This window comes from Saimiri boliviensis, chromosome 14 (genome assembly GCF_048565385.1).
Source record: "Saimiri boliviensis isolate mSaiBol1 chromosome 14, mSaiBol1.pri, whole genome shotgun sequence".
In the NCBI taxonomy this organism is placed as follows: Eukaryota; Metazoa; Chordata; class Mammalia; order Primates; family Cebidae; genus Saimiri; species Saimiri boliviensis.
In genome coordinates, this window is record NC_133462.1 from 63,503,694 (window position 1) to 63,520,223 (window position 16,530).

General features: G+C 41.1%; 1 protein-coding gene across 5 annotated transcripts in view; it reads left to right on the forward strand.

Annotated features, from left to right (window-relative positions):
• Window positions 1-8,899, forward strand: part of TRAF5 (TNF receptor associated factor 5) — a 42,139-nt gene extending 33,240 nt beyond the window's left edge. For all 5 annotated transcript variants that reach the window (XM_074385145.1, XM_039463481.2, XM_039463482.2 and 2 more), the window contains exons 8-11: window positions 594-686; window positions 4,506-4,646; window positions 6,283-6,451; window positions 7,408-8,899. In XM_074385145.1, the coding sequence (XP_074241246.1) occupies window positions 594-686; window positions 4,506-4,646; window positions 6,283-6,451; window positions 7,408-7,985 (981 nt within the window). In that variant the 3' untranslated portion in view covers window positions 7,986-8,899. The remainder of the gene's footprint in view (window positions 1-593; window positions 687-4,505; window positions 4,647-6,282; window positions 6,452-7,407) is intronic.
• Window positions 8,900-16,530: the final 7,631 nt, after the last annotated feature.

Sequence of the window (16,530 nt, forward strand, 5' to 3'; positions counted from 1 at the left end):
GAATAGTTGAGAGATGATAACTCCATTTAACCCACAGTCATATACTCCCAGAGCAAGGAAGAAAATCAGCACTGAGAATTTTGGTATTGGCCTGATTCTCTGTCTCATGATTTTTGTAGAATCCTAAACCTGGGGAGGGGCATGGTGGCGCACACCTGTAATCCCCAGCACTTTGGGAGGCCAAGGCAGATGAATCACTTGAGGCCAGGAATTCGAGACTAGCCTGGCCAACATGGTGAAACCCCATCTCTACTAAAAATATAAAAATTAGCTGGGCATGGTGGTGGGTGTCTGTATTTCCAGCTATTTGGGAGGCTGAGGCACAAGAATCGCTTGAACCCAGGAGGCAGAGGCAGCGAGCCGAGATCACACCACTGCACTCCAGCCTGGGCGACAGAGCAAGCTATGAAAAAAAAAAAAAAAAATCCAAAGCTGGAAAAGGAATCCACTGGAGTCATTTTTCCTGAAACCCACCTAGAGACTGCTAAGTGTTTAAACTATTAAAGAAAGCAAAGTTGTTAAGATATCCTACCACCTCTCTCATTTTTTGGAGCCTCTCATCAGCCTGACTTATTTTTCTCTTCACATTGAAGGATAAACGGAGGAACCTGCAGGAGCATGAGCAGTCAGCCTTACGGGAACACATGCGTTTGGTTTTAGAAAAGAACGTCCAGTTAGAAGAACAGGTAAATTTTCAAAGGTACAAATTGTAAAGTGAAGCAACAGAATTGCTGAGATTTGCTTCCTCTGTGCTGGTATTTTTCTATTCTCTATTTCATTTTAAGTCAACTGGAGATAGATGTTTTTCTATTAAGTAACCAAACAGGCTCAGTCTGGGGTACAGAGACTGTAGCAGTTTATTCTGGGTGAGTTGGGGAAGACTATCCAAGGTAAGATATCCAAGCTGCCTCTTGAAGGAGAAAGGATTCAGCAATTAAAATGTGGAAAAAAGGACATCCAAAAGGCAGAGCTTGCACTGAGGCAGGAAGGCCTAAGAAATTCTGATGGATCAAGGAAATGGGGTTTTAGGATGAACGGACTTCTGAGTATGAGACAGGGAAAGGCTGGAGACTGGTGTGTTGGATCCAGATTGCAGTGGCCTTCCATGTAGCCTACGAAGTTTTGAAAACTGTGCATTCAATTATTTTTTCATTCATTCGTACTCTGCCTTGTTTCAGAAAGGTTTTAAAGGCCAGAAGTTTGAACTAATGTTTTTTTCAGTACTAGGGAGCTAATGGAGGTTTCTTAATTGGAAAATACTTGGCCAGCTAATTGTCGAGATAGGGTCTGGCCCTGTCACCCAGGCTGGAGTACAGTGGTGCGATCTGGACTCTCTACAATCTCTGCCTCCCAGGCTCAAGAAATCCTCCCACTTGAGCCTCCTGAGTATCTGGGACTATAGGTGTGCACCACCACACTCAGCTAATTTTCATATTTTCTTTTCTTTTTTTTTTGAGATGGAGTCTCACTCTGTCGCCAGGGCTGGAGTGCAGTGGCGTGATCTTGGCTCACTACAACCTCCACCTCCTGGGTTCAGGCGATTCTTCTGCCTCAGCCTCCCGAGTAGCTAAGATTACAGGCACGTGCCACCACGCCCAGCTAATTTTTAAAAAATTTTTAGTAGAGACGAGGTTTCACCATCTTGGCCAGGCTGGTCTTGAACTCCTGACCTCGTGACCCACCCACCTCGACCTCCCAAAGTGCTGGGATTACAGGCGTGAGCCACTGCACCCAGCCATTTTTGTATTTTTTTTTGTAGAGACAGGGTTTCGCCATGTTGCCCAGGCTGGTCCCGTGAGCTCAAACCATCTGCCTGCCTCAGCCTCCCAAAGGGCTTTGTTTGTTTTTTAAAAGCAAGACAGTTGGTAATAGCATGGCAATTGATAAGAGTGAAGGCCCTGGAGCCAGAATGCCTAGGTTTGCAGCCAGGCTGCACACTAGCCATATGAGTTTGGACAAACTACTTCATCTCTCATCCTGAGTTTGCTCATTTGTAAATGGGATTGTGATGATGGTTAAGCTGGTAACACAATGCCTAGTACACAAGAAGCACCTCAATAGTAGGTGGAAGCAAGATGCTGGAGGTGGTGGTGGTGATGGTGAAGGCTCAACCAAAGCCATGTCAGGGGGCTGGAAACAGAGCATCAGGAGACATTCTGAGGTTGTAAACCGCAGGTAATAAGCTGAGCAAACAGGGGACATGGTAATGATATTAACTGAGATTGGCCTACAGAACTGGAGCAGGTTAGAGGTGAGAGTGCAGAGAGAGACAAGGAGTTTGCTTTTGGTCAGGCAAGTAGGGAGAAGTCAGCTCTAAGGGTCTAAATAAAGGATTCTAGGGCCAGAGATCAAATGATTCTCTCAGCCATTTGTGGATTCATTCATAAAACATGTATCAAATGCCTTTTCTATGCCAGGCATTGTCCTAGGCTCTGAGGATAAATAAATAAAAAGATGTAGTCTCAAGAAACAATTTCGTGGAGGAGAAGACCAAAACAACAACAAAAAGCAAGTTATAAGTGTGATAATGATGATTTATACACTAGAATGTGAACAGGGTATCATGGAACTTGAGAGGTGGTCTGGGTGAGTGGTACTAGTAAGGAATATTTCCAAGAGGATGTGCCCGTGAGTGGAGGCTTAAAAAGTGGTAGTTTTTAGATGAAGAGAGAAGTGTCTGAGAGAGCAGGGCCTGATGGGAAATAAGAGTTGTGTGGTCTTGCTGGGCAAGGATGCATGTGGAATGTGAATGGGCTTGAGGCTGAAAGTATAGCCAGGGTTAGGTCATGTAGGGCCCAGTGTCACCTATAAAAGAAAGCCGCTAGAGACCTTTTTGCAGGGAATGCTCAAGACCAGATTTTTCTCTTAATATTATTCTGGTCACACTATGGAAGACAAATTGAAGGAGAACAAGACTAAATCTGGGGAGAGCATTCATGCTGTTCATTCGTTTAACAAACATTTATCAAGCACCTACTGGTGCCAGGCACTAGTCCAGTTGCTGGGGTCATAGTGGACTGTGAGATTTATGCCAGTGCCGGCTCCCATGGAGCTGATGTTCTAGTGTGTGTTGCGGGTAGAACTGGTAGAGCAGGACCAGTTAGAGAGCTGCTGTCGTAGCCCAAGGGAGAAATAATGAAGACTGAAACTGGTGCTGAAATGAGAAATGGATGTAAGTCTTTTTCTTTCCATTGTCAGTAAAAGTTAAAGTTGGCAACTGTTGCAGATTGAATGGATGTAGGAATAAGAGAAGAGCTATCTAGGATCAGCTTTAGGTATCTAGTTATTTCCCTCAAGCAAATTATAAAATCTGTCAATATGCTACCCACATGTTTTGCCTATCACTTGCTGGGTTGTATGCTAATGGGTTACTTAAACTCTGTACCTCTGTTTCCTCATCTGAAAAATTAGTCTAATATTCATGCAACTCATAGGATTCTTTGAGGCATACAAGAGCTAATGAATAAAAGGGTATGACAGACAGCAAATTTTTGCTATTATTATTATTGATACCATGCATATAGCATTTAATGTGGTATGGTGATCAGTACTCTTAGTTTTATTTATTTATTTATTTATTTATTTATTTATTTATATTTTTGAGATGGAGTTTCGCTCTTGTTGCTGAGGCTGGAGTGCAATGGCACTATCTTGGCTCACAGCGACCTCTGCCTCCTGGGTTCGAGCAATTTTCCTGTCTCAGCCTCCCAAATAGCTGGGATTACAGGCATGTGCCACCATGCCCAGCTAATTTTTTGTATTTTTTAGTAGTGATGGGGTTTCTCCATGTTGGTTAGGCTGGTCTTGAACTCCCAACCTCAAGTGATCCACCAGCCTCAGCCTCCCAAAGTGTTGGGATTACAGGTGTGAGCCACCATGCCCAGCCTAATTTTATTTTGTTTTAAGAGCCAAGGTGTCACTATGTTACCCAGGCTGGACTCAATCTCCTGGGCTCAAGTGAGCCTCCCCCATCAGCCTTCCAGGTATCTTGGATTACAGGTGTGTTCTACTGTGCCTGGCTTCTGTGGTTGCTTAATAAGTGCATGTTGAATGAATGAAGAGAACTAGTTCAGTAAATTCAGTCAAGTGATGTCTGTCATTGGATGAACCATCATTGTAGGTTAGGTATAGAAAAGACTGATGAGAAATTCTGTAGATGTGCCTTTTTGGAAACACCTGTAAATATCTTCCTACAGCCAGGCATGGTGGCTCCGGCCTGTAATCCCAGCTACTTGAGAGGCTGAGGCAGGAGAATCGCTTGACCAGGAGGCAGAGGTTACAGTGAGATCACGCCACTGCACTCCAGCCTGGGCAACAGAGCAAGACTCTGTCTCAAAAGAAAAAAAATCTTCCTACAATTATGTAGGATTCTATCTGTAAATTTTTTCCTAGAAATAAATATGTATTTTTTTCCTAGATACTTTCTTAGCTGCAAGTACGATTTTAACTTATATGCATGCCGTTACATTCAATGGCCTTATTTTTCCTCACATTCCTGTTATTAGATTTCTGACCTACACAAGAGCCTAGGACAGAAAGAAGGTAAAATCCAGCAGCTAGAAGAAACTATAAGTAAAATTGAAAAGGAGTTCAAGCAGTATACACAGTTGTTTGGCAGAAATGGAAGCTTCCTCTCAAACATCCAGGTGAGAAATGGCCTTTCTGTTGAAAGCCAAGGTTTGGCTTTCAATTGCAGTGAGGATTTTTCTTTTAACTGTTTAAATAGAAATAATTTAAAATATACAGAAACGCTGTAAGAATAAGATGGTGCAAAGAACACTTGTATAACCTCTACCCAGATTCACTCATGGTCAACATTCTGTGCTGTTTGCTGCATCATTCATGCTCCCTGCCGCTGCTCCTGCCCCAATGTGTGTGTGCACACGCATGTGCGCTTTCTAAACCATTAGGGAGTACACTGTGTATATTATTGCCCTTTACCTCTACATATTAATACTTCAGTATATATTTCCTCAGAATAAAGATCTTCTTTTACACAACCCCAGTAACTTTAACATTGATACAACACTTCTATATAATTTATAGCAATTAGGGTTTTAATTAATGTTGGGCCAATATTAATCACTTGATTGCAGAGTCATTGAGAGCATCTGTAGTGCTGTATTTTGTAGTCAACAAGTGAATATTAATTCCCTTGGGAAGAAAATGCTTTACACATCACTAAAATATAGCAAAAAGAAGTACTTTGTAAATTATGAGTGTTAAGTAACCATAAATGAATTCTGAGGAATAACATCTTTATCATGATTATAAAATTTATAGTGAAAAAGATTTCAAGACATGTGATATAGGAAATATGTTTGAAATTTAGATTATCCCAGAAAATCTAGGCCCTATCATTTCCATATTTGTCCAGCACATTACATACACAGCCCCCACATATACATACAATATATATGTATGTGAAATATATATGTAAGATATATGCATATGTGTATATACATATATATGTACAGATGCTCCTTGACTTACAATGGAGTTATGTCCTGATAAACCCATTAAGTTGAAAATACCATAAGTCAAAAATATGTTTAGTACACCTAACCTATTAATCATAGCTTAGCCAAGTATACCTTAAATGTGCTCAGAACACTTACATTAGCCTACAGTTGGGCAGTCATCTAACACAAAGTCTATTATATACGAAAGTATTGAATTCCCCACGTAATTTATCAAATACTGAAAGTGAAAAAATAAAATGGGTACTCTGAGTAGCCGTACCTTGTGTATACACACACAGAGAGAGGAAGGAGTAGTTTTATTAATCGTTTCCACCTGAGAGAGCAGTCAAGCGTTTCGGCCTTACTCAGGGCTTTCCATACCACCTGCAGAGCTCAGGCCAGAACAGGTGGGCCTATTCCATCTCATTCTCCACCTTCTTGCAGAGCAGGAGTGAATCAGGAGACTGGCCTCTAAGAAGAGAAAGAAGTGATAGGGTGAGAGAAGAGATAACATGAAAATAAATACATAAAGATGGATTAGAGAACCAAGCAGAGGGAAACAAAGGGAGGATAAAAATTAGATAAAGAGAAGTTCAAACATTTAGAATAGGGCCTGTGGCAAGAGAGGAGGAGGAGGAAAATAATTAGGTGGCTTATTTCTCTCTCTGTGATCCTCACTGAATTTTCTTTTCTGGGCTTGTATTTTTCATCCTGTTAATTGATTGACTAAATGTGATATGTTTGAATTGAAAAAAAAGTTAATGAATTACTAAAATGGTAACTAATTTTTTAAACATCATGATCCATTTTGTAATAAAAGGTTTTTGCCAGTCACATTGACAAGTCGGCTTTGCTAGAAGCTCAAATGCATCAATTATCACAAACGGTTAAACAGCAACAAAATAAACTTGACATGAGGCCTTTGAAGGAAGAAGTTGATACGATGAAACAGAAAATTACCCTGCTAGAAAACAATGACCAAAGATTAGGTATGTCCAATATCTTATTTCTCTTTTGGTGACTCATTTGTCTTCATGTGTTCATGAAACAAACACCTGGCCAAATAGAGAGTCACAGCTGTCCAGGATAAACAGTGGCTGAATCTGCTATTTGTGAGGGCATCGTGAGCTTTCTAGCTACTCAGGCAGAAATGAGGAAGGACCACGAGCGGGGGTAGGGGACTGGGCTAGGAAATTCCAAGACTGGAAACGACTGCAAATTCCAACAGGGATTGATGACTTTTAAGAAGAGTGGAAAATGCCGGGCGCGGTGGCTCAAGCCTGTAATCCCAGCACTTTGGGAGGCTGAGGCGGGTGGATCATGAGGTCAAGAGATCAAGACCATCCTGGTCAACATAGTGAAACCCCGTCTCTACTAAAAATACAAAAAATTAACTGGGCATGGTGGCGCATGCCTGTAATCCCAGCTACTCAGGAGGCTGAGGCAGGAGAATTGCCTGAACCCAGGAGGCGGAGGTTGCGGTGAGCCGAGATCGTGCCGTTGCACTCCAGCCTGGATAACAAGAGTGAAACTCCATCTCAAAAAATAAAAATAAAAATAAAAATAAAGAGTGGAAAATAATGAGAAAGTGCAGGGAGAGATATGGTGGGATCATTGTTTAGGTATGGAAACATATAAAAGGGTTTGACTATTTAAAAGCATTCTAGTTGGAAAAGTATGGGGCTCAGCATGCTGATTCACGCTAGTTGAATGCTCAGTGTGTCTTCTCTACACTTCAATGAGTTTGAGTACACATCCAGGTTTCCTTGGAGGCAGTGTGCCAAGACATGATATTTCCTGAGTTAGTATTATTACAATAAATGCTCCGTTTGCGGACACTGAATTCGGCTCATCTTTAAGATACCAGAATTCCCAAATTCCACTTTGGGAAAATTCTAAATATATGTTTTAGGCGTATGCAATCTTTTTTTCCCCTTATTTGCAGCTGTTTTAGAAGAGGAAACTAACAAACATGATACCCACATTAATATTCATAAAGCACAGCTGAATAAAAATGAAGAGCGATTTAAATTGCTGGAGGGTACTTGCTATAATGGAAAGCTCATTTGGAAGGTGACAGATTACAAGATGAAGAAGAGGGAGGCGGTGGACGGGCACACAGTGTCCATCTTCAGCCAGTCCTTCTACACCAGCCGCTGTGGCTACCGGCTCTGTGCTAGAGCGTATCTGAATGGGGATGGATCTGGAAAGGGGACACACCTGTCCCTGTACTTTGTGGTCATGCGAGGAGAGTTTGACTCATTGTTGCAGTGGCCATTCAGGCAGAGGGTGACCCTGATGCTTCTGGACCAGAGTGGCAAAAAGAACCACATTATGGAGACCTTCAAGGCTGACCCCAATAGCAGCAGCTTTAAAAGACCTGATGGGGAGATGAACATTGCATCTGGCTGTCCCCGCTTTGTGGCTCATTCTGTGTTGGAGAATGCCAAGAACACCTACATTAAAGATGACACTCTGTTCTTGAAAGTGGCCGTGGACTTAACTGACCTGGAGGATCTCTAGTCACTATTTATGGGGTGATAAGAGGATTTCTTGGGGCCAGAACCATGGAGGAGAGCACATTTGATTATCATATTGACCTGGATTTAGACTCAAAGCACATTTGTATTTGCCTTTTTCCTTTAATGTTTGAAGTCAGTTTAAAACTTCTGAAGTGCTGTCTTTTTACGTTTTACTCTGTCCCAGTTTGAAACTTAAAACACCTAGAATATCCTATTATTTATATTTTTATATTTCTTGAAAGATGGTAAGTTTCTTGAAGTTTTCAGGGCGTTTCTCTTTTACTGTGCTTAGCGCAGTGCCTCAGGCACTCTAAATATTGAACGTTATGGAGGACATAGAGGCAGCAGAATTCCCAGTTGAAATGCTTTGATATTTTGTTTGGCCTGTTGATTCTAGACCTGGCCTTAAGCCTGCAAAAGCCGTCTTTATAAAGATAAGGTAGGCTGTTCCAGTTAAGTAGCGGGTGATACAGTTACAAAGATAACATGCTCAGTTTTTTTTTTTCCAGTTAAATGCTAAATATGTGGAAATTACTATACCTCTAAGTATTTTTATGAAATTCATTAGCAGTTTGCAAGCACAATTTTGCAAGGCTACACAAGAACTGGTGAATGGGGTAAGGATTTTCATTCTCCCTGCTGAAGTAAAGCAGAAAGTACTGCTTAGTAATATATAAGATATAGCCAGCCAGCTACGGTTCAGATTTCATTAGGTTCAACGCTATGAAAAAAACTAATTTCATCGGTCAAACATGGTCAAAAATTAGCAGTTTCATTAGATTCAACCAAATAAATATATATGTACATATATATACACACCCATATATATATACATATCCACCTATATGTGTATGTATATAAACAGTTTGAATGTATTTTGATAACAATAATAAATCAATGTGAAGATGGATAGAATTTAGTATATGATAGAGAAAATGTCATAAATGGATAAAAGGAATGTACAACTTGGGGAGAAAACCTTTACAGTTTCCTGTGGGTGTCAGAAGTACTCTCAGCCAAAGCTGATGGCTAAAACAGTATCTCCTATTCTCTGAGAACTTTCTTTTTTGAATCGAAGTGTCGCTCTGTCACCCAGCCTGGAATGCAATGGCGCAATCTCAGCTCACTGCAATCTCCGCCTTCTGGGTTCAAGTGATTTTCCTGCCTCAGCCTCCTGAGTAGCTGGGATTACAGGTGTCCGTCACCACACCCGGTTGTATTCTTAGTAGAGACGGGGTTTCGCCATGTTGGCCAAGATGGTCTCAAACTCCTGACCTCAAGTGATCCATTGCCTCAGCCTCCCAAAGTGCTGAGATTACAGGTATGGCCCACCGCGCCCAGCCTCTGAGAACTTTTGAATTTGTAAGCTGTTATGCAAATGGGCATTTATATAAACTTGTAATATTTCTTGTCAGAATTCTAAGTACTTTGTGAAGAACAGAAATGATTATGTTTTTATACATCTATCTGTATGGGTCTTAAGGTGTATATACAAATTGAGATGAGTCCATATGACTCTTGATGAGCCTGAGTTTGACCACAAAAAAAATGCCAAGTTGCCTTGAGCCCTTCTGCATTGTTATGCCACTTCCTACTGCTCACAAGCTGGCTCTCCTGGACACGCAGGGATGAGTATGGGCCATAGGCCCCTGCAGAGCTGCTCACCTGGTGATGAGCATGCACCTTACAATTTCTGAACAGTTAGCCCTATAGAAGAAGCGTGAGTTATATGAGTGTCTTCTGGGAAGAGGAACCTTCTTAATCTCGCCTTTGGGATTTTCAGTATATGTGCTGCCAAAGCAAGCACTCTTCTGTGGGATTTTCAAAATGCTAAAGACTCATACTGCAGCAGTCATCCCAGATGATTAAATTCAAAGAAATAGGTTCACATTAGGAATATACTAAATAGGAATATACTAAAGGACCAGAGTGTCGCTGCTGGTGAACCGTGGCACAGTTGGTGCTCAACACATCACCTGAGACAAACTCAGGAAACATTTCTGTAGCCCACACGGCCAGAACCAGTGCTCTGTGTGTTTGTTTTTAATGTTCTTCATCATATCCAAGTTCACTCTATCTTCCTGGGCAGTGGAAGATCATATTGTTATAACTTCTCTTAAGTAGTTGATGTGGAAAACATTTTAAAGTGAATCTGTCAAAATGCTGGTTTTGTGTTTTATCTAACTTTTGTGCATGTATAGAAAGTATGTCATAGCATGGTTTGCTTAGGAGTTCAGAGTTCCTTCATCATTGAAATAGTGGTAAGTGATCCCAGAACAAGGAGTTCTACGGCAAAAAGCACCGCTTTTTCACAAAACAAGAGTTGTAATTTTTGTTTAAAACAAGGTATATCCATGTAAACTATTTTTCCTTTTTTTATGAATGAAATAGTAATTTTTCTTCTGTATCAATAAGATTTAAATTTTTATTTCCATTTTGGGTTAATTTTGGTTCCTGATAAAAAGATAACAATACACCAAGCATAACGGGGGAGTTAATATCCTTGAGAAAGTTATAGAAGGATTACAGTGGGAGTGTGTGTGTGGAGGTGCATATTAATGCTTATTAACAGGTCTGAAATCTGACCCGATTTCCACAGTTGGTATTTTCAGAGAAACAAGAGATAGTCACAGCCAGGATCAATTCACAGTGCCAGTCCTGAATACAAGCTAATAGCACAGTGAGGTACAAACCCTTCATGTGGTCCCTGGATAATCAGTCCACACTACTGACTACCTCTTTTCTCTTAGAAAGCAGCTGGAGGCCAGGCGTGGTGGCTCACACCTGTGATCCCAGCACTTTGGAGGCTGGGGTGGGCGGATCACCTGAGGTTGGAAGTTTGAGACCAGCCTGGCCAACATGGAGAAACCCCGTCTCTAGTAAAAAATATAAAATTAGCTGGGTGTGGTGGTGGATGCCTGTAATCCCAGCTACTCAGGAGGCTGAGACAGGAGAATCACTTGAACCCAGGAGGCAGAGGTTGCAGTGAGCCGAGATTGTGCCATTGCACTCCAGCCTGGGCAACAAGAGCGAAACTTCATCTCAAAAAAAAAAAAGCAGTTGGAGACCTACGTCTCAATCTTATATAACAATTCTGAGCTGGAGGCCAGGTGCGGTGGCTCAGGCCTGTAATCCCAGCACTTTGGAAGACCAAGGTGGGTGGATCATGAGGTCAAGAGATCAAGACCATCCTGGCCAACATGGTGAAACGATGTCTCTGCTAAAAATACAAAAATTAGCTCAGTGTGGTGGCTTGTGCCTGTAATCCCAGATAATTGGGATGCTGAGGCAGGAGAATCGCTTGAACCCAGTAGGTGGAGGTTGCGGTGAGCTGAGATTGTGCCACTGCACTCCAGCCTGGCAACAGAGTGAGACTACAAAAAACAAAAAACAAACAAACAAAAAAAACCCACTAAGTATTCCAAGCTGGCTGGAGATAAAGGTTTGATGGAGGCACAGCAGGGATCCCAGATGGTGAAATCACACAGGAATAACACATTCTATGGGAAGACAAAGAAGATCCTGCAAAGCATTTGCAGAAGGAATGATCAGAGGTAAGAGAAACACCAAGGAAGGTGGGAAGAGAAAAGAATGTCAACAGGGCCAAAGGCCAGCCTGGGAATAGCAGCTGGTCCTAGAGCATTCCCACAGTCCTTGTGAACTCACTATCATCCCCATGCTGCTCTCTCAAGTCTGCATCTCTGACCCTGGTCTTTGCCATGAGATACAGACTCTTATATTTATGAGTACCTGCTGAACATCTAAATCTAGGAGTCCCATGGACCACTTTCAGGACCACTTCACCATACTGAACTGGAAATCTTCCCACCCTCCCCAACACTGCCAAACTATTACTCCTCCATTTCTTCTACCTCAGTGACATCATTGTCCAAGCCAAAAGTTTGGAAAATATTCTAGATTCCTCCCTCACCTTCCCTATTCCAGTAACCCACCCTGCACTGCCAATTTGACCTCCAAATAATTTCTTTAGAAGTATTCCTACTGCTTACCCCTGCTCAGTACTACTGTTCTATTTCAGGTCTACATTATTTTTTAACTCATAACTATTCTTCCTATTTTTAGTTTTGCCTCTTTGAAATCCAACCTCTACACTGTCACCTGATGATCCATCTCAAATCTATGTATGACTCTGACCTTATCCACACTGTGGCTTCACAGCCCTTAGGAAAAAGCCCAGCCTCCATAGAGTGGCATACAAGGCCTTTCATGACCACTTCTACCCTTCCAGCCTCACCTCCTGACACTTCTACTTTGCATGTAGCAACACTACCCCAAGCTAGCTGACATTTGTCTGAGCTTGTGTCACATGTCTGTCTGGAATACTTTATTTTATTTTATTTTATTTTTTAGATAGGGCCTTACTCTGACACCCAGGCTGCAGTGCAGTGGTGCAATTACAGTTGACTGCAGCCTTGACCTCCTAGGATTCAGGTGATCCTTCCACCTCTGCCTCCCAAGTAGATGGGACTACAGGCTCGCAACACCATGCTTGGCTAATTTTTTTGGTATTTTCTGTAGAGACAGGGTTTTACCATGTTGCCTAGGCTGGCCTCGAATTCCTGGGTTCAAGTGATCCACCTGCTCCAGCCTACCAAAGAGTTGTGACTACAGGTGTGAGCCCCCATGTCTGGCCTGGAATACTCTTCTCTATTTTTACCTTCTTTGCCTGGATAATTCTTGCCCTTCAAGAGTCTGCTTTGGCCTCATCTTCTCTGGGAATCCTTTCTAAAGGTTCCTTTAATCTGTAATCCCACTCCCACATTTCACCCTTTGTAACTGCCCATTGGGTTCATTTTGCCCATTGTCCAGATAGAGCTGGTTTATCCAGACAAAGAAATTGCAATAGAGAAAGAGTTTAATTCACAAAGCTGGTTTGCACAGGAGACCGCAGTTTTTTTTATTGCTCAAATCAATCTCCTAAAAATTTAAAAACTGGGGTTAAGGATAATCTCATGGGTGGGGGTCAGGTAGTGGGGAGTGCTGACTGGTCCCTCAGGAAATGGAGAGTCAAAGCTGTTCTCTAGTGATGAGTCAGTTACTGAGTGGAAGCCATAAGACCATCGACATAGGTAGGACCAGCTGATCCATCCAGTGTGGGGTCTGAAAATACCTTGAGCACCAATCCTAGGTTTTATAATAGTGATGTTATCCCTAGGAGCAATTAGGGAGGCTTAGACTCGTGGCCTCTAACTGTATGACTCCTAAACGATAATTTCTAATCTTGTGGCTAATTGGTTAGTCCTGCAAAGGCAGTCGGGTCCCCAGGCAGTAAGGTTTGTTTTGGGATAGGACTGTTGTCATCTTTGTTTCAAAATAAAACTATAAGTTCCTCCCAAAGTTCTTCTGCCTATACTCAGAAATGCATAAAAACAGCTCGAAAGATCCTCTAGAAGTGAGATGGAGTTGGTTAGGTCAGATCTCTTTCACTGTCATAATTGGCTGTCATAATTTCTGCAAAGTTTGGTTTCACCTTCACTATGTCAAGAGTCCTTGCTCTGTGCTGTTTACTTCCTTGCACATACCTCAATTGCTCAAATTTTCTTTTTCTGGAAAACAAATGTTGACTACATATTTGTCAGATCGTGTGAGTAACAAATAGAACAGCTATTGTCCCTGTCCTCCTCAGACTTCTAATCTGTAGGTCAATCACAAGTGGTACAGAAAAATTATCAGTGTGTAAATGTTCCCAGCCTCCGGACTGACAAAAGACTTTGCCTTTCAACTTTCCCCAGTGCCCTAAGAAAGTATACCTCTCAGACTTGTTCTGAATGTTTGTGATGTAAAATAAGAGAGAGCAGGCAGAAACACATTTGAAAGGTGACCTCTAAGGGAAAGATTTATGGAGAATAGCTAAACAGATCTACATAAGGATTGGGGAGAATTAAAGAAGAGAGAAGAGGGAATTTGAAAGATCCTCTAGTGTGTCTGGGTACTGTTGTTTTCCACATTTGGCCTCTGGCTCTTCTAGAGAGTGTGCGAACTACAAGATATTGTTAAAGTCCTTTTCTTTCTCAACCAGTGTGGATCCTGTTGTTTGTAACTAACAGTCTGACCTAATCAAGCTGAGATCTGAAAGATGAGTCAGCCATGGGAAGAGCTATCAGAGTGTATCAGCATCTGGGCACAGGGCACTGAAGTGTGTTGGCTCAAGGAAGCGAGAAGAGGATAGGTGGTAGGAGTTCTGTAGACATCAAGAGAATGATAGTTGATGAGGTTAGAGAGGGAGGCATAGGGTTTAGAACCTGAGAGCTCAGGCCACTGTGAGAAGTTTATGGTTTATGTAAAGTATAATGAAAGTTAACATGTTTTTGGCAGAGGATGCATGATCTGATTAACGTTTTGTCTCTTAATGTGGAGCATAGATTAGAAGGGGGACATGAAAGGACATGGGAAGAGTATTTAAGGTTAAATCATATTGAAATTGCATTTCGTGTCTGTTCCCTTATGAGATCACTGAAGCCAAGAACCATATCTAATTCAAAAGTGCATAGTAGGTGCTCAAATAGTGTATTAAGCTGAATGAATACATACAATAATGCACTGCATTTTTGTAACAACTCTGATAGGCGGGTCTTCTGCCCATTCCATAGATGAAAAATCTGGTAAAGAGATCCAAGTACTAGGCACTGCCCTAAGAATGTTACGTATATTAACACATTGATCTTACAACAACCTCATGAGGTATATGCTATTTTATCTCCACTTTACAAATGAAACAACTGAGGCACAGAGAGTTTATGTAATAAGCTCTAAGTTACTCAGCTAAAAAGTGGTAGTGCTAGGATTTGAATCCAGGTAGTCTGGCCTCACAGGCTCCACTCTTAACGACTATACAGACTGCCTCATACGGATGCTGATGACTTCTCCACACACACATATATATAAAGATATACCTTTAAATGAGTTAGAAGAGTACTATTCATAGAATAAAAATCAAATATAACTTTCAAGCCACTAAAGTGGGGGAAAAAATTGGAAAAAGAAACTGTCAAACCAAAGGCAGAAAAGAGAACAGGAAGCATGATACATACGATGAGTGAGATATATCTATGAATAAGTTAAGTGTTACTATTAAGAGGGAAATTTCAAATGAGGGGGACATGTACATGCTTTCAAAAAACATACCAAAAACAAAATGGAGCTAATAACTGAATTAGCTATATATTCAGAGAAACTCTTGCACTTGTGTACCAGGAAACATGTACAAGAAAATTTACTATCAGTAGTTTGTAATGGGGGGAAAAATGGGGGCAAAAAAAAAAAAAAAATAACCTGCGTTGGCATGGGGTGGAGCAACGGCAGCTCTCCTGCATTGCTGGTGGAGGGTAAGTAAGCTGGTACAACCACTGGAGAACAGTTTGGCAATATCAGAGTTGAACTGTGCAAACCCTTCCACCTTGCAATTCCATTTCTAGATATTATGTTAAAGGAATTTTTACCATATGTCTAAGAAACTGTATATAAGCGTTAACTCATGTTGTAGTGACAGAAATCAGGAATCATTAAATTGCTAGCAACTTGAGAATGGAGAAATGGTGGTATAGTTATACAATAGAATACCATTCAGTAGTTAAAAAACATTAGAACTGCCGGGCGCGGTGGCTCAAGCCTGTAATCCCAGCACTTTGGGAGGCCGAGGCGGGTGGATCACAAGGTCAAGAGATCGAGACCATCCTGGTCAACATGGTGAAACCCCGTCTCTACTAAAAATACAAAAAAAATTAGCTGGGCATGGTGGCGTGTGCCTGTAATCCCAGCTACTCAGGAGGCTGAGGCAGGAGAATTGCCTGAACCCAGGAGGCGGAGGTTGCGGTGAGCCGAGATCGCGCCATTGCACTCCAGCCTGGGTAACAAGAGTGAAACTCCGTCTCAAAAAAAAAAAAAAAAAAAAAACATTAGAACTACAGAAATCAACCTGGATAAATTTTACATACATAATTGTAAGTGACAGAAGCAAATGACATGAATATCATTTATATTAGGTTTAAAAAGCATAAAACAGTTCTGTATGTTACTTAACATTGCTACATGTATATGGAGCATATATAAAAGCTTTCATGAGAATGACAGATACCAAATTCAAGGAAGTAGTTAATTCCAAAGGGGAAGAAAGGGAGAATGAGATTGCAGACAGTTTCACAAGGAGCTCTAACTGAATGTTAAAATTTGAAGCAAATACGAGAAAATGTTGAAATGGGATAAAGCTGGATGGTTGGTTCACAGGTGTTCATTATATTATTTTCTGTAACTGTATATTCTTGTAATATTTCATATTAAACATTTTAAAGGAAAGTGAAGCTTTCAAGATTCTAGAAAATGAACAAAATAAATCCAAAGAAATAAATTAATGAATGCATATATTAATGAAAGAGAAATTACTTTTAAGACAGATTTTATCTATAAAGCCAAAAGCTGGTTCGATAAATGTGATCAAGAAAAAGACTCCAATAGAATATATAAGAATATGTATATAAGAACATATAAGAATGGTTGAAAACAATATGATATTTTTTTAAAAAGTTAGC